This window comes from Folsomia candida, unplaced genomic scaffold, assembly GCF_002217175.1.
Source record: "Folsomia candida strain VU population unplaced genomic scaffold, ASM221717v1 Fcan01_Sc003, whole genome shotgun sequence".
NCBI classification, from domain to species: domain Eukaryota; kingdom Metazoa; phylum Arthropoda; class Collembola; order Entomobryomorpha; family Isotomidae; genus Folsomia; species Folsomia candida.
The window spans coordinates 11,232,044-11,250,523 of NW_019091195.1; the positions used below are offsets into that span (position 1 = coordinate 11,232,044).

Consider the following 18,480-nt stretch of genomic DNA (forward strand, 5'->3'; position numbering starts at 1 on the left):
AGAAATTCGTTTTCATGTGTATTCACGGTGGTGTGGGTACTCGAATATATAGGGCAACAGTGGGAGAAATTGTGGTGCATGCATGTGTGAAGAGGGTATCGATTGGAGTTCCATGCCAGCCAGAAACCGGGTAAGATGCCCGTATGCACGCCACAATGGTCCTTTCTCTCTCTCTCATCCCCCTCAAAGGCTGGTGTAGCCGTGCAACCCGCGGACGAGGATCAATACTACGGAAACCATGGCTGGAATAGCAGCTCGGCCAGTTTTCTCCGCTGCTGCTTCGCCTCTACCATGAAACAATTCCCCATTTACCAAGTGTTTTTTTGTGCCATTCACTTGGTGGACTCCGACCAAGTGTGTCATGTCTGATGGCTACTCACCACCAAGGGAAGGACAGCGATTTGCGAGAATTGTCCACCTCTGAGGAGAAAGTAGTGGCAGCAGGCAGACCAACCAAGAGAGTTTTGTTGATTACACTGAGATGAAGTTCGACCCGGACTTGCTGACTGGTGTTTATTGTGTAATGTGTTTAGATAGCATAGTGGTGCGGGTTGTTTGGGTACTCGTGGTGCTTTCTCCGCGGCCACAAACCAAGACGCATTGCACTACATGTGTTGTTTCCCTCGACACTCGTTCCTCCATTCATGCCTCTTAACACAGCATCACCACACACAAAACCTTCTTCCGACCAATCACTCAATTAATAGATTACTTACGATATCGTAGTAACTGTGTAAATCGTAAAGTTTGGCATTCTTGCACATGTGCTCACGTAAGACGTACCTGCATACAAGCAAAAGTCTAGCGCCCTGGTCTCGCAGAGTAAAACTGCTCCTGAACTTTCCTCGTTAAACAAAGGGTTTTATGAGGTGAAAGCACATATGTATTTTTAAGAAGCCATCAGGGCGTGATATCTTCATGTGATGTAGTAGATTGACATATGAACTCCTTTTTTCTTCATAAAAAGGAAAGGTGTATAAATCCCAGGAAAAGCAACAGTGGTTGAGCGAGGAATATAAATGTCGCTTGTGTGTCCAGTGGCAGGAAATCTATAATCCATTGTGGAAACAAGGAGGGAGTGATTTCTCTCCTCAACGTCTGATCACGACACAAATCCTTTCAATAAAAGTGTTGTAGCCTAGCCAATCAATCCATATCCATGTGAGTGAGCCGGATCAGGACACCACCACCACGATCGCCCGAGGTGTGGGTGGGAGCAAAATTGTGATGAAGAGGATGGACATCGAATCAGGAGGTAGCCGGAGGAACACTTTGTATGATACTGATGACGAGGAGAAAGCATTTTTGAAAAAATCAGCTTCAGTCCTTACTCGCCGACTTCATCGACCACGTCGAAGTTTGGCAGCATTCAGTGAGCTCAGTTTGAGTCGATCCTCGTTCCGATTGGAACAGGAGGATGACAGGTAAGAAATTGTCATGAAAATGTATGTGGACCCCCCGATATCGGTGTCAACAATTTAACTCGCATCAATTGTCATCGATGAAATTGCCCACTTTTGTATATCATTAAGTCTATGCATCGTGTGTGCAAAGGAAAATAGTGCATGAGTTGAACACAGCTATTATTAACTGTCAAATAAGAATTGATGATTCGTGAGAGGATAGTTTTTGCCAGGCATTTATTCCATTCTTTTGTGTTTATTTAGAGTATTCACAGAGTTGAAATTGGAGAGAAAATGTTTATGTAAACTGGAAATACGAGATAAGTCGTATATTTATGACACCCAGGTGGCCTATCTTTTAAAATATAACCTATATATGCTAACAACCTCCAGCTTCACCCGTGATTCCATACACACACACCGACAATTTGTATTCTCCGGGATGCAAAATGCTAGGATAAATGCATGCATATTACAATTTCGCCCGTTCTAATGTTTGTAAAGAGCTTACCTTGCTCGTGATTTGTGTGTTTCATAAATATGTGACATCTTCGCGTCCTGAGCTAAACGTACAATTTACACGAGCTTTTCTACACGTTCTCGTTTCATCCAAAGTGAACTGCTTTATGGCACACTTTCACTTCTGAAACTAAATGCATCTTATGAAAGAAACCTCGGCACTATTGCAGCTTTAGTGTGACGCAATAGTTTTAAGGAGGGCTTTTATCTATTTATATGATTCAATTCTGATATGCGAAAATCTTATTTCTGTCATTCCAAAGAGGTTAGTTACACCTGAGGTGTCACCTACATAACATTATGAAAATGCCCAACTACAACCTATTCTACTTTAATAATAAAGTAGAAAAAGTTGTATCCATTCACAATATTGTTACGACAAGTTATAATTATTTACTCCAAATACAAACCTCACTCCTAACCAAACTTGACTTGATTAAATATTTCAGAGTTCGTGTGGAGTATTATGTAAATGAAAACACGCTGAAAGAACGACTTCACTTTTACTTCTTTAAAAACCAACGCTCTTCTCTGCGAATTCGTGTGGCAAGATTCAGTCTGAAACTTCTCACATGCCTTTTGTACATCATCCGAGTGGTTTTAGATAAGGACCCAACCAACGCGGCATGGTGAGTGTCAAAACCACTTTATTCATATTTTCCTTAGTTGTATTTTCTTTTTTCTTGGTTTCCTATCGAGCAATTACTCAAATCGTGTCTTATTAGCTACGATCAATAGCAAAAACCTGAAAACTGCTTAATCTAACCATACTATAGTCTATACTTACTCTACTGCTGACCCTCTACATATGTAGAACTGCAGACCTATCGTTCCTACTGCAGGCAAATTATGCTTTCTGCTCCTTATTTTTCTGCGGTGGAGACGAAACTATTTCCCTCAATAAATCCACATTATGCTTTTATTGTATTTACTCACGCCACTCTGCATTATGTTTGTATATCCAATTGCACACGAAGCTGCGTGGTATCCGGTTTCATTGTTTTCTACTTTCACCACGCTTTCACCGCGTTTCCTATTCAAAATTAGTATATAAACTCTGATTTGCATTACAGGGTACACTTTTTCTGTTGTTTGAAAAGGGTTAAAACCGTGGCATGATTATATATTTTTATTCCTTGGCCTTAGTTTTTTATGAATTTATAGGTATTTAGATCGTCGATTATTTATTCAACAATATATATAGTTAATCTTATTTTGGGCTATACTTATTTTACTGAATTACGTATATATTGTTAGCTATGGATGCACGCCGTCAAATAAAACGCAGTACCTCATGGCCTTGGGTAAGCTACCGGCTAGACACTTTTCGACCGTTTCTCTTATGCATGATGTTTCAAATATTTATAGATAAGACGGAGGAAGAATTTCTGGAAGATCCAATCATAAATTGGGACGCCATATCTTGGGTTGACAGACCACTGGAGTTGTGGATTATCCATGTCGTCTTGGCCCTAATCAGCTTCATTGAAACAATATTACTTCTTTATCTGAATTACAAGGCAAGCTCATGTCCTCTGATTGCTTCTCATTTGTCTCCTCATTGATTCCATCTGTCGCACAATATTTAACGAGTGATCATGCAAGTGAAAGTATGTCGCGTTCATTCGCTCTTATGTCGCACACATCATTACAAGCACATAAAATATACACATACCTCCAACAATACTCTTGGTCAGATGCAATGGAAGAAGGCCAACATCGTTTCACATTAGTATTCATTAAAAGACGCGAGGCTCATGGGTGGGCAGGTCGCGGACATGTGGCAGTGGCCGGAAGCAGGTTTATAAAACTCTGTATAACCATAATTAGGAAAGGCCATTAGCGATGGCCCACTGGTTTAGTGGAACTACTCCGTCCGTAGAAAGCATCTGTCGGCACGAATCTGGTCTACTTCATGAGTCCCTCGCACACTAGCACAAATGGGCAATGGTTATTTCCAACCAAGTATTTGCCATTTATTTTTACATAGCCAATTCTTGTTCCACTGGGCTCCTACATTTGTGCTCACTTAATTTAGGGTGAAAGCACGGGGGAAAGTCGTGCATCTGATCTAATATTGTGCACACACACAATAATTTGAGCGACACATGCATGCATACGGGTCATGGGGGAAGAGGCAGTGGTGTTGAGAGCATTGAATAAAGATAAAAGCAGAACAAGTGACTCCTGTCACACAACATTTAATCGTCAGCTACAGTCCATTTATTTACCATACGACCCTCGACGTCACTATTGCAATGCTATTAGTAATGAGAGTGATGACGTCGAGGATCGTATGGTAAATAAAACAAGAGTATGTATGCAATTTGGTTTAATCACCAGACTCTTGTTCTTGTTCCATCCAGGGCAATGTTTGCCAGCAACTCTTGACTCGTCGTTTTGGACTTGAGCTCCTCGCCACAGTCCCCTTCATCATCACGATATTTCATCGTAAGTACCACCCCTTGATCTTGATGCCTGTCTTGATATTGGAGTACGGTCATATTTGCATACGTATTGAGACTTACGTATTGACAATGAATTTCATAAGCTAAATCGGATTATGCCATCTCTTTCAGCACCCCTGCGAAATCTCTTTGTTCCCGTATTTCTTAATTGCTGGCTGGGTAAGTCATTAGAACGTAACTGGTTATTGACAATATTATTTCATTCATTTATTAAACAAGCGGTAGCAATTAAAGAGTGTAGATGTATACTGTGCTCAAACAGTATAAATAATGGATTTAGCCATAACAGAAAATCAATGATATGTCGTAAAATATCGGACAATGACAAGAGTAAAAAATATTATATATTCCTTGTCATTTCGCTTTCATTCCTTATTCTTTACTGATATTTCATTGATAATCTTTGGACAAATCTTAAATTAAAATCTGTTTCATCATGTTCACTATATAGTTATGTACTAATTTTGGTATGATTCATATTTTCAGCGAAGTACGCCCTCGAGAACATGTTCCACGATTTAAATCGGTAATTATCGGATTTAGATCGGCATGCTTATCATAAATTTAGCATGCGGCAAAAAATTTATAATTAATTATTTTAATTTATATTCATTAAATTAATTAAACTTTTTAAATTTGTCATTTATTCATTACACTCATAATATCTGTAATAATAAATATTAATTAACTCTATGAAAAATATTTGGTTAGAGTCATGCAAAGAAGTCAAAGTGCTTTATCACACCAGTTGACAATTCTGATGGCCACTCTCCTATGCCTCGTGTTTACCAGCGTTTGCGGAGGTAAGGCAGAACTAATTGTATTTATTTAGATATAAACTTCTATTGTGTTTTACTGCTCAACCTCATGACTACAAATGAGTAGAATTAAACTTCATTGGCAAATCATTGGCACACAGGTCCTTCATTGCCTCCCATAATGAGAAAATGTGATGTCCAAATTGGATAAATTTTCGCACTAGGTTTTTCATAGTTGCTCTATTTTTCGTATTTACATTTTTGCTAGAGTGAACAAAAATAACCCGTGAGCAAAAAAATATGATAGTAGAGCATCAAAAGATTTCTAAGGACAACCCCGAAGGGATCACACCCACCGGTTTTGAAATTCAATCAAGAATATGTAACTCTCTGCTAGTTATGCAAAATAACCGAATAAAAAATTTAATGAAATAGGCAAAGCCCAAAGCTCTGACCAACTACTTTATGGATTACATTGCCACAATATTTTTTAACGATTTAACAGTGCAGCATTTTCAAAGAGCTGGACATCGGAGACTGAACTTATTCCAATCGAGTTATTTCGTCGTGGTGACTTTCTCCACAGTCGGGTAACTACAATAAGCAGTGATGGCACTTTATTCTGCATTGACAGCTCCAGCTAAAAGGCAATCAATGTTAATGTTGCTCTATTTCATTCGAACGCGTAACAAATGTGAGCCAAGTATTGAATTTTTCTCCATAAATTGTGGATAATGGTTACCCATTAAAAATATTATCGTGTGATTTGTGGTGTGCCAATAAGGACTGAATGTATGTACTAGAATGCGCAGAATTTACAATGCCCCCTGGAGCTGTGTAATGCAGTGTAGAGTGTACACACCAAAATAACTAGCATCAAATAAATGTTTTTTTCTGGTATGTTACAGATATGGAGACTTTGTAAGTATACTATACACCACCACTTTATGCAGATTCACACCGTTTTATTTTCACTCATACATACTTGTTTCACTTTCCATTTGAACTCCTTTGGTACATATATTTGTTTGACTCGTTGTAATACTGATCTGATAGAAAAAATTAATAAAATGGCATAAAGGATAAAACTGAACTAAACGTGAGAACACTCGAATACGAGAATTCAGGGTTTGCATATACATGCAATTTGTAAAATTAAATGGTTTCGTATAACATGAGACGAGTTCGAAACTAGACCAGCAACTCCAATTTTCCCAAGTTCTATTAAAACTGATTACGGATTGTGCACAAATAGGTTCCGGATATTTGGCCTTCTCAATTGTTTATGGTTGCGATGATATGGTGAGTATGGGATAACTATGCATGTACATACCAGCTGCTAAGCCATGCTTTCTCTACCTCATTTCAGCATCGCACTGATAGTGCTTCCTACGCAATTCGAACAATTGGCGTTCACATGGATGGAAAGACAAAAATTGGGTGGCTCGTACTCGTCGCATCGTGCGCAGCACGAGCGGCACGTCGTTGTCTGCTCCACAACCCTTCTCGCGGATACCATCATCGAGTCAGTTCTCGTACTCTATGAAATTGAAGTTTAATTTCACAAGTCAAATTACTTTTTCTAGCTTCCTCAACGAGTTCTATGCACATCCCCTTCTCCAGGTGAGCGTTAATTTGACTGAATTTCGAATAAAATAAGGTCATCGTTCCAATTCGGGAAGCGCATTCTCGCAGACTCTAGTATTTATTTATACATAAATATTCAGTTGCAAGGCATATCTCAGTTTATGCAAATCAGCCAAGAGGCGTGTGGTGACCCACGACTAGCGTATAATATAAGCATTTTAATGTTAGGAATAAAAAATGAATTTATGTCAGGCGAATGAGTTCTTGCTTTCACTTTTTCTCCGAAAGCGAATCATTCATCCTAATTCCTAAGAGCCTGAAGCTACATTTCCCATTTGACAGTCAATTAAATGCCATTACACATTTGGTTATGAAACAACCAAAAGGTTTGACAAAATCAATCTACTTTTATGGTTACTTTCCAGGATTATTTCGTGGTGCTGCTATCACCAATGGAGCTCGATCCCACAATGAGGTGAGCTACTTATGTAACCACATCGCATGTGCTTAACTGCTAGACGAGACCATATTTATGTTCAAATTGCATCTTAAAGCCAATCACTTTGCTTTTCTTCTGTTGAATTGAAAGTGGAATATTTTCATGGCATTATTTTGTTCCTTTTTAAAGAATGATACTCCAAGTTCCGATGTGGGCTCAACGTGTGATATACATTCAAGGCTCTTGCTTAAAAGATGCAGATTTGACTAGAACCCGTATGGGTGAGGCTGAGGCTTGTTTTATTCTGGCTGCAAGAAATTATCAAGACAAAACCGCAGCAGGTATGTCATTATTTCCTTCCTCGTTCTGCGTAAGGTGCATCAAACCAAAGTGCTGGCAGTAAATAGAAGTGCTAAGCTGTACATTTATTTTGATTTTAGATGAACACACCATATTAAGGTCTTGGGCAGTGAGAGATTTTGCACCTGCTGTCCCCCAATACGTGCAGATCCTCAGACCAGAAAATGTATAAAATTTATAAAGCAAATCATGAAGCTACAAGTAAACTTTCTATTCAAAGCATAAATTTCTTTCTATATTTTAACTATTTTTAAGAAACTGCACGTCCGATTCGCTGAGCACATCGTGTGTGAAGATGAATTTAAATACGCTCTCCTCTCAAATAATTGCTTGTTTCCTGGGACCTCTACTCTCGTGACCCTTCTTCTCCACACCTCACGTGGCCAGTAAGAAACGTCCTCAACTACTAATCCCGATATTTAGTCACAAATTCACGATGTTAGTTTAACTTTAACCAATCTCCACCAATTTGAGTTACGTGATTTATGAACGGCCAATGAGAAACTTCATCAATATTTTCCCCATGAAAAAAGAAACCACGTCTTCATTATAAAAGTGCTCTTTCTTTGTCATTGAAAGTGGGGCGGAACGTTGTCTAATTAAATTTTAAAGTTTGTCGTACCCGAAATTTAGAGTTAAACTCATTATGCTTTGAGAATTTCATGGTTGAGTATTTTGGCCTTTCAACATTAAATTCTAAAGTCGTTTCCTGCACAAGGGACTTGTCTGCATCAGCATGAGCGCAGCAGTCGCAGTGGTTCTAAGAAAAAGAAAGCGAGGTTGTGTATAGTCATCCACGTTCACTAACGTCCTGCCTTTCACTTGAAGCAACAACAGCTGCGTGTTCTTATTTCCCCTCTTTTCTGTGAAGGCAAAACGACAAAAGTGAAAGCCGTTGTAGGGAAAAAGTGTGTAAAATTCGCATTCATTTTCCACAGGGAAGGGCAGACCTCGAAGGAGCAGTGGCACAGATTGTATGGGAAGTGTTCTGGAAACGAGATATATCACATTGTAAGCAAACTAAGCAGAAATACATACGATACCAGCACCGATCTTTAGAAAAGTGTGACCACTCATTCCAAGTGAAAGCTTTCAAGTTTAATGCATGATATATTCTGTAGTCTCCAACACCCACTTTACATTATTATTCCAGTTTGTCTAATTGATGATTTTGCTCTGAAAGAGACTTGGAGACTCGCGAATTTTTGGAGAATACGAAGGAAAAAGCTTCACCTACGCATCCTTCCATGGCAAGTTTAATTATTTTTCTCTGTCTGTAGCTTGTTTAAAGCTATTGTAGCTAAATCTTTTTGGGCACACAATCAGTATTCTTGTTTTCATTTCATGCTACTTTCTCTAAATCAGCTCATAGAAAATATGGCGTATCTTTGGTTGGTGTGAGACCCTCTCAGCTTCCTGAGTTTTATGAGGACACAATTCTCCTAAATCCAGGCAATTCATTTATTTATTCAACAAATTAGTTTAGTATGAAAGAACTTTTTTAGTGTTTACTCGTCATTTTAAATGTAAATTGGCTGATTTCCCAAATAGGTCCTCGACATATAATGAGGAAGTCTGATTTATGCTTTTACCTAAGTATTACCAAAGAAGTAAGAAAATGTCCAAAATAAACCACTAAACACATGTATGTATTTAGTTGTTATCAATGGCTAAGATTAACATATATATATAGGAAAATTCTGCCTTTTTAACCGGAAACAATGCTCCTCCGCCCGTTCCTAACCAAAATCCCGATAGTCCCGATAATACGAGAACTAATGGCGATGACGATGATATTAATCAAGATGACCCTACTTCTCCAACCGAAGCGAGGTCAATTGATAATCAGAATCACGGGGATAGTCAACAAGCAATGCCAAATTTTCTTGTTACTTCGGAGGGCATTCAACTTCAAACGATTCAAATCAGCGTGGACCATATTAGTGAAGAGGAGAGGAGAAAGTCTATCAGCCCGTGTCCCAGTCCTGGACCAAATTCCAACTTCAACCTTCTCACTCTTCCCACAAACGTGGATCAAAGATCCAGTAATTTAACTTTCAAGGATTTTAATTAAGATTTTAAATGGAGATTTATAAATATATGCTGTATAATCATGTACCATTCATAAAAGCCAATTTTTGACAGATTGCAGACGAGTTTCTATTCTTCCGGTGCCCGACAGGCTGCCTGACAATTACGAAACACCAAAGGAAGGGAGCACTACAGAGCTTGAGATTGAACCGACTAGCAACGCAGGAGCTGATGGTGGGGCGACCAGTGACGAAGGAGACGACGACGTTCCTTGGATCGGTCCTACAGAGAAAATGCCGCAGTTTGTGAAAGGCTTCCCACCGGTGTCCCCATACATCGGAGTTACACCCACATTGTGCTACCTACTCAAGGAGAAGAAACCACTCTGCTGTTTACAGCTGGCTCAGGTAACAACAAATGAGGAATTCTTTCACCGTGGCAAAAATGTATTTCCCATTGTGAAGTGAAGCATAGCGAGTGAACAGATACCTAAGTGCATTATAAATGAGAAAGTAGAGAGTGAAACACGTAATGACAAACAAAACGAAGAGCGAGTGCAAATCCACTTTTGATCCTATTCATATTATCAATCTTTAATGCAAAGCATGCTTCTTTTCACACGATCAGCTCGCAGAGAAGCGAGCTTTTGCTTTTGTTTCTCCTTTCCGAACCAGGGAGAACTATCCGTCAATCCGTCCAGTCCACCAGTGAAACACAAGCAGAACCAACTAAACGCGTTATTTGGATACTCTGCTTGTGCTTCGTTATAGCGTTAACTGTTAACGTCAAGTCAACTCATGGCAGGCAGCAGCTCTGGCACAACTTCAATACTTTTGCTTTGTTTGGATTGGTTAGTCTGCACTTTTGCCCTTTATTCCCGTGTCCTGGTCCTGGCACTTTCTCCGTTCTGTTCCACTCAAGTGAAGGCAGCTTCAAACGCAATTATATGCTTTCCTCCACAATAATAAGCATTTCTCGTCCTCGTACAATCCACGGGAAATCAAGTCAGAGTTATGGCTTTCACTCTCTTGATTTGCTTCAATTGCTATTCCAAGGAGAATTCTTCTGTAAACGCTCAACTTGCCCCCTGCATACATAGGCTTATAGATCTGTATACATATACAGTTTTATAACACGTTTCAGCAAAATATTTCGTTTTCAAATGCTGTTATTAAAGTTGAATTAAGAATATCCTTAATCTTTGACGGTTTAATATGTTATTTTAAAATTGCCACAAAATAAAAAGTTAAATGTATGTCTAAATTCAGCAAAGACAATATAGTGGGAAAACTTACACAATTTACTATCCATTCCTAAAGCGTAGATCATTTTGGTAGCCAATTCGATATATTATATTGGACGGTATACAAATATATGGCATTATTTTATTTTTCGATATACCAGCGCTTGAGAATTGGAAAACCAATGAAGTTTTTCCATTTTATTTTGTCTTATTGAATTTGTACATTTATTCAATTTTGCATATAAATTTAGAGTATTTAAAAAATATTTAAAACTGCCATCTCTAATGATTAAGGAAATTGAACGCTTATGAAATCTGTGAATATTTTATGCCATAATTAATTTCTGATTATTTTGCATCACTGATTATGCTATACGAGTATGAAGGCCTATGCTCCAGTGAGAAATCAGAGTGAAAATTAATGCGAGGAGAATAGAGTGGAATTGAAGTTTGCTTTCTCCGCCAGATAAAAATCGCCAATTTTTACTACTTTGATCTAAAATATGTTGACAAATTCCAACCATCGCACAAACTGCCTTAACAAACGTTGGTTGTACTGACTTGAACTTCGTAATTCCAAAATTTCAACAAAATCGGAGTGTTACACTTCACACGATCACATTGTTAATATTTCCTTTGGTATGTCCGTAGGCTTGTGAACATTGTCCCAACCGAACAGCTTACGACTACAAATGGAGAAACAAGACTATTATTCTGGCCGCTGATTATGCGTCGACAGCGATTTACAATTTTATCGTACCTCTGAGAGCGCATTTTAGACCTAAGGCGAAGCTAAATCCAATTATACTGCTGTTGGAGAGAAGACCGGTAAGATTTATTTCCTGTAATCAACAAAAGTGGCGAAATCAGATACACTGAACAACTTGTCGTACTCAATCAAGATTTTCTATGAGAATGAAAGGATTTAATGCACACTCGATGTGATTGCTGGTTCGAATTTAGAAACTGAGCCATGTTTATTTTGCCTATCAACTAGACGAGTAGACATGTCTTCGATATGTAAATATGTAGAAAGTCTGATTATATGCCAGGACAGGCTTTTCGTGATTACGTTATACAATTATGCAATGCAGCAGATAATAGTGAGTTTGATTCACAGGATTCTGCATTCTTAGACACAATTTCCTATTTTCCCATGATCTACTGGTTTGGAGGCAGTATTGACTGTCTTGATGATCTTCTCAGAGCTGGCATTACTCTAGCCGAAAGCGTCGTAGTTGTGAACAAGGAGCTATCAAATTCTGCAGAGGAAGGTATGCATCCTGTCAACAGAAACTGATTTCCTTAAATAAACTCTAATTTAAAATTCAACAAACGTATGATTTTTTTTAAAAATTTGAAGTACTACAACTAAATCTGTATTTATCAAATTGTTGATTTTTGATTCCAGACTCGCTAAGTGATTGCAATACCATTTGTGCAGGTAAATTGATTACCAAGTTTTCACATTTGAGCCACAAAGCAGTCTACTTATGAATGTTCCATATCAACTCGTGCTTTCTGGTTCTTACAGTGCAAACAATGTTCCGATTCTTTCCCCATATTAAAATCGTGACGGAACTGTCCACCTCAAGTAATATGAGATTCATGCAGTTTAGAGCACACGATACCTATTCGCTGCATCTTAGCAGGATGGAGAAGGTGAGTGAGTGCGGGGCTTCAATATCAAAATATCATGAGAATTATTATAATAAGAAAGTAACGAGTCGCGGGTAGGTGGAATTAATATAATCCCAGCGTGATGAATTTATTGCCACTGTCATTCAGTCAAAGAAAGACTCCTTAATTCAATAATGATTCATTTAAGAAATACCATTGGGGGCCATTAACTTTCACCTTTGAACTTCAGATTTATTGAGAGAGTTATATAACTTGTTCATATATTAGCAAACCTTACACAGCAATTCGCTTTACAGCCGGGAAACCAAACGACTATAATGTTGCATCCGTATAGGACCTGTCTTTTGCCCCACTTATTGTTCATGAAGAGGAAGAAAAAAAACTTTCTCCTGCGACTACACACTCTCCCTGTTCCGAATGAGCGACTTCTTGCTCCTTTCTAGTAGTGCATGGGACTAATAGTCCTGCGGCAGAGGAACATCATCTTCGTTTTGCAGACTTATTGCGTAGTTTCACTCACTCCTTCACTTTGCTGAAGAAAGGATACACGGAAAATGGAGAGATATGAAACGTTTCTTTTGGACCATACACAATTTGTTTCCTCGCAACTTTTTTTCACTTTTTCCACCCATCACAAATATTAAATCCTTTCCTCCTCTGCCCATATGTACATACAGCAGTGTGCACTATCGTAGTTTCCCAGTGTAAAGGAAATCAGTGGAGATGAAGGATGGAAGAGATGTGAATGTACACACAAGAAACGGATGGGTTCAACATTCTCTCACGACAACTAATCCTTCCTCCGTGTTTATATATTTTATGTATTTGTTTTATTCATTGATTTGGCAGAGGGAGAAGGAGCGTGGGTCTCACATTTCATACATGTTTCGTCTTCCATTTGCTGCTGGAAGCGTGTTTTCGGGTAAGAGATCCCTAGCAATGGTTCGTACATATATTACTGGAATTCGTACCTAGCATGTTAAACAAGTTGTGGGGAACAATTAAATATGCGCAAATAAAAAAAACACTGATGCCATTATGTATTTTCCTTTGTATTTTCGCAGCATCCATGCTGGACACTCTATTGTACCAAGCGTTCGTTAAAGAGTATTTAATAACTTTTGTTCGCCTCTTGTTGGGTAAGATATTTGAGTCATGTTTTCCGTTCATATGAAAAAAAGTTTTAACAAAATGTTGCTTAATTCATTAGGGATCGATCAGGCTCCAGGATCTGGTTTTTTGACATCCGTAAGAAATTCCAAACAAGAATAACAAATTGCACTTGTGTAGAAAAGCATGTACACACATTTTCAAATTATATTCGAATCATTTGAGTGCGATGGATTGCATTCCTGGATGTTCTCCAACATCCAAGTACACCTAAGTACATCCACTCAGCTCCAAATAAGGAATTCAATTCCCACCATCCACTTAAGTTTATCTGATAGGATTGGAAATTCTGAGAGTTTCTTGATACATCCAACATTTGTGATAAAAGATAAAATTCCTTCCGATCCGATAATGTGGGATCGACTTGGTTATCATATATTATAAATATCTATAGGCCATGCAATCTTGTGGTGTGTTTGTGAGCTACAAGATGGGTGAAAGGATTTAGTCAAGTATTTGCTTGTAGTGAATAGCAGTGAAAGCGAGTGTAGCCCGAGTGAGAGATTGGGACGACTACGTTTAATTAGGTTTAGGTTTTTTGTGGTGCGATGTCTCGTGTGCTTTCACCAGTTTCATCCATGTTACGTATTTAAGTGCTCAGTGTATTTTTTCATGCGTTACACCTCTGACAACTAGAATTGCACCTAGTTGGCAAAACAAGACGCTGATGGCCTTAATTCTCGGCGCCAGAGATATACGTATTTACACAATTAAATCAAGTATGCCCTTTGATCTACTGCTTTATTGATCAAAGCTTCTTCCTTTTGTTTCAATGAGAACATCTTTCAGGCGTGTGAACAAATTCAACAATCAGATACAAGGGGTATCATACAATGCAATTAGGTACAAAGCTAATTGCCCCCCCACATCAAAATATTGGATTTAAATACGTACTATAAACATGACTTTTATTTATTTATTGAATTAAATGTAGAAACACAGTAGTGACAATAATTTAATCTAGCGAACAGAGTCTTCGTATATACAACAGTAAAAATGCTTATTAGTACAGTACTTACTTAAGGATGACACGTACTTCAATGACACACATTAAACACATTTATGGAACTACTTCAATATCTAATTTTCTTCGTCTTCAAACCATACATATTTACAAACGCATGCCGCCAGTTCGCCCCTTATTCAACCAAAGGGAAAAATATGTATGGCAAATGCATCATTAAATTTCAGACGCAGATAACAAAAGATGATTTGTGGATTCGTACCTACGGTCGTCTATATCAAAAATTGTGCTCAACCACTTGCGAAGGTTAGTAGAAAACCATGCCCAAAGGTAGTTGCAAGAATGTTTTGTATGTAGGAATTGCTTCCAAGTGTCGATAGAATGGATTCAAAATCTTTGTCAGCAAAATGAGCATTGCTACATCTGATTTTATACACTCGATTATTGTACATTCATGGATGTATAGGAACATATGTACATGTGTAAATTACATTCATGTATTTTTCAGTTCCACTTGGAATTTATCGCACTCAGGATTCGCAGACAGAGACGGAAGAAGACTACTACGAGGAAGGTGTTGGAGGAGGGACGGATACACCGTTTTCCACAGAAAGCTCATGCATACAAAAGGACATCTCGGGTCCCGGGGATACCTCTTCAGCTGATGACAAGACTACTAATTATCGGCGATGTCTTCGAGGGGCTTGTGGATCATCGGAGAGCTCCTTCACGTCGGCTGCCCTTACAGTCAATGATGAGACGAGAGATTCCGACTCTCACGCCCAGCTCATCGAACGAGCTGGTTAGCACCTATTATACATTTCTGATTATCCATAATTCACCCAGTCAGCGAAGTACTTGGAAAATTTCAAAGTCTCGCAACGTGCCTTGGTAGTGACGCACAACACAAAAAAGTGTTCATGAAAGTGAAACTAATGTTCGAATATTTACGCTTGTGTGCATTCTGTGAAGTGATTTGGAAATTTTCAGTATGCCGGAAATAAATATGTTTATGAAGCCCAACATTGCTTATACTCGAACAACAAACTCAATAAATGATTTCACTGATTGCTTTTTTTTGCAGAGATTGCAAACCTCGTTAGAAGTCGTATGCAAAGTCTTGGATTACCGTGCAACGAATCTGATTTACAGTTCTCAGAAAAACGAAATTCATTATCTTACGTAGTGATAAACCCATCTTGTGATCTCAGGTCTTGAAAATGATTTAATACATTCTATAAAATATAAACTACATATTTAAACATTGAAAATGTTTTGTTTTATTTTCTCAGATTGAAAGAAGGTGATGTTATTTATCTAATTCGGTAAGTTGTGAAAACGTACCATTATAATTTGACAACTAATGTTTATGGAAATAATTCCAGTTAATTGAATGCGTTAGTAATGCGTTGGCATTAATTTTTTAATGTTAGGTCATCCAGGGTATTGTATATAAAAAAATTCAAGAAAAATAATTCTGACTTTCTCTCGTCAGCATTTCTAATTGTGTGTAGCATGTGGTGATATATAGATATTTAAACTATGATTTCATAAAATATCTTTTAAATCTCTCTCAATTTAACTCAATTTGTACTTTTATGTTTATTCCATATCGACCGTTAGCCCGAGTCCTTTCTCTGCAACAAAGACATTCGAGAGACACAAGTAAGCAGCAATATGGAGTATAGTAATCCGTTCATTATTTACTTTAGTTCATTTTGGCAAGCAAATTGTATTAGAAAACTGTGTAAATATGATTGGAATTCTTCTCACTATAGCCTTTAATCTTTTTTTTACTATATTTTCAGTTCTAGGAGAAAGTCTACACTAAATCCTTCGGCGACAAATGCGGGCGGTGTGAGATCAAATACTGAGGACCTGCATAAAGCAGCTCTAACACTTTTTCAAGACACAAAAGGAACTGGGACAAGTTCTTCTTCTGGACCTCCAAGTACATCGAGGAGAAGATCATCCTCCGGTACAGAAGTGAAAATGCATACATTTTATAAATGAAAAAAAACGAAGCAAAAAAAGCAACACAAAACTGTCTCATGCTCAGTTTCAGTGTTTCATTATTTTTTGTTTGCATTATTGTATTGCACAGATTCTCCTCGGCTTCGAGCAAATTCCTTAAGAGTGTGTCCATCAGATGATATTCTTCTCAGAAGGTCAAATTCCCTCCGACAAGGTTTGGGGCATAGAAGGTTGCACGATGAAATTGGACTTCCTAGTGTCACTAAATCTGCATGTCCCGTACAAAGAACATCTAGCTTGGGGTTAGGAGGAGCAATTAATGTGGAAGTAACGCCACCCTCAGATAATGAATCTGACCCTCCAAAAACATCTGCAAAAAGCTCTTCTTTGCAAGGGACCATTGTGTAGATTACATTATTATATACCTAATATCTGCGTTATGTTTGTTGCGTTAATTTATGAGAATTCCTTGCAGTTATTATTCAGGAAACTGTGGATCAATTTCTTGAGAGAGACATTATTAATACATAGTAAATGTAAATGTTACTGTAAAATATTCGGTTCAAGTTTGCCAAAGTCTAAAAATAACGAAATTTCAGTCATATTACGTTTCTTGGCAAAATTTGCATAAAAAGATATCCCCTCATCGATAAGTACAGAATATTTATTACATAATAAAAGGGCCAACAACTTTTAAATTTATTTTAGTCTGAAAATTAAATGGTTTAAAAATTGCATACCGTAAACACATGGATTTACATATGTGGGTTGTTTTTAGTACATATTTACAACAAAACGTAACGATAATATGAAAATATCTTGAGCTACATAAAATCTCCATTGAAGGTGCTGGCTGCTTCTGAAATTGGAGTGATACTTTTTAACCCTTTCTGTGACCTTCCTCACCATCACCACCCATCCCAAATCAATAAGTCACTCGTACTACTTACATAAAAAACTTTATTGTGATCTTATAAAATATTCCGTTAAATTTTGACTGTCAAAAAGACTAGGACTGTCAAAACTTTGGCCTTTTTTACCTTTAACTACTTAAATATCACTCATTTAAACTTATATGTAAAGCGTTAAATATCATAATTTATTATATAAATATGTATCTATCTATCTGGGATTCGTATATGGGCTTGGAGAGGATTGGATTATACCAAATCTGTGAGATCGTTTTTCTACGTGTGATTTTCTTTAATATTTATATGTACACGCATACATTATACATAAATGGACATTAGACATGTAGATTAACTTGGTGACAACAACACTATTAAAAGACAATTCAACATTTTACTATCAGTAAATATAAATATATTATTATTAATTGTGGAACATTATATGGTACGGTCTTATTAAGTAGTTTACATTAGTCAAGTAACTATTTATAATGATTATAAATATCAGCCAAAATTGAAATGAGCATTAATTACGTAATGGAGGAAATTACATTTATCATCGCGAATCATCTCTTCTTCCTATTTATAATTATTAATATTAAGCAAGTATCCACATCCTCCTGGCTCAACCTTCACATATGCATACATATATTCCATACATAGTTGATATAAAAATGACAAGCAAATGTTACAATTCGCACAAATAACGTTATTATGTAATATTCTAGTAATGTAGGACATTGTATTATTGTTGGATCAGTAATAGCTGGATCAACTCCATTCTTGTATTCCTTGACCAAGTAACCGTTGGATAATGCATGGATGGATTATCGGAACCAGATAAACTGTGTACAATCCATCACCAACAATACGTATTGTTATAAAACGTGTATACAACATGAGAGTAAAACGAAATTTATAACTTCCCGAGACTTTGACGCATTCATTGGTTGTTATTAATATGCATACAAATGCTCATATAACAAAACTGTGATCATTGAACAATATTGAAGCT

The 18,480-nt window shown here is 37.5% G+C and overlaps 1 protein-coding gene and 1 long non-coding RNA gene across 2 annotated transcripts; one reads left to right on the forward strand and one right to left on the reverse strand.

The window, feature by feature from the left end:
• The first annotated feature begins 238 nt into the window (after positions 1 to 238).
• Positions 239 to 18,397, forward strand: LOC110846987 (potassium channel subfamily T member 2). The gene is made up of 37 exons (XM_022093825.2): positions 239 to 1,424; positions 2,372 to 2,551; positions 3,180 to 3,226; positions 3,291 to 3,442; positions 4,289 to 4,373; positions 4,502 to 4,549; positions 4,877 to 4,916; positions 5,102 to 5,193; positions 5,654 to 5,738; positions 6,057 to 6,069; positions 6,404 to 6,450; positions 6,518 to 6,673; positions 6,735 to 6,771; positions 7,161 to 7,210; positions 7,364 to 7,515; positions 7,615 to 7,700; positions 7,790 to 7,920; positions 8,473 to 8,545; positions 8,718 to 8,784; positions 8,900 to 8,986; positions 9,086 to 9,144; positions 9,228 to 9,579; positions 9,680 to 9,972; positions 11,460 to 11,636; positions 11,929 to 12,082; positions 12,220 to 12,252; positions 12,343 to 12,470; positions 13,299 to 13,371; positions 13,514 to 13,588; positions 13,660 to 13,697; positions 14,811 to 14,889; positions 15,092 to 15,385; positions 15,668 to 15,794; positions 15,876 to 15,908; positions 16,207 to 16,248; positions 16,392 to 16,561; positions 16,688 to 18,397. The coding sequence occupies exons 1-37, from the start codon at positions 1,228 to 1,230 to the stop codon at positions 16,963 to 16,965; spliced, it is 4,230 nt and encodes a 1,409-aa protein (XP_021949517.2). The 5' UTR covers positions 239 to 1,227; the 3' UTR covers positions 16,966 to 18,397.
• Positions 11,242 to 13,278, reverse strand: LOC118434863. The gene is made up of 3 exons (XR_004834315.1): positions 12,727 to 13,278; positions 11,569 to 11,650; positions 11,242 to 11,494 (listed from the first exon to the last, which is right to left on the reverse strand). It is a non-coding gene; the product is annotated as an uncharacterized LOC118434863 (long non-coding RNA).
• Positions 18,398 to 18,480: the final 83 nt, after the last annotated feature.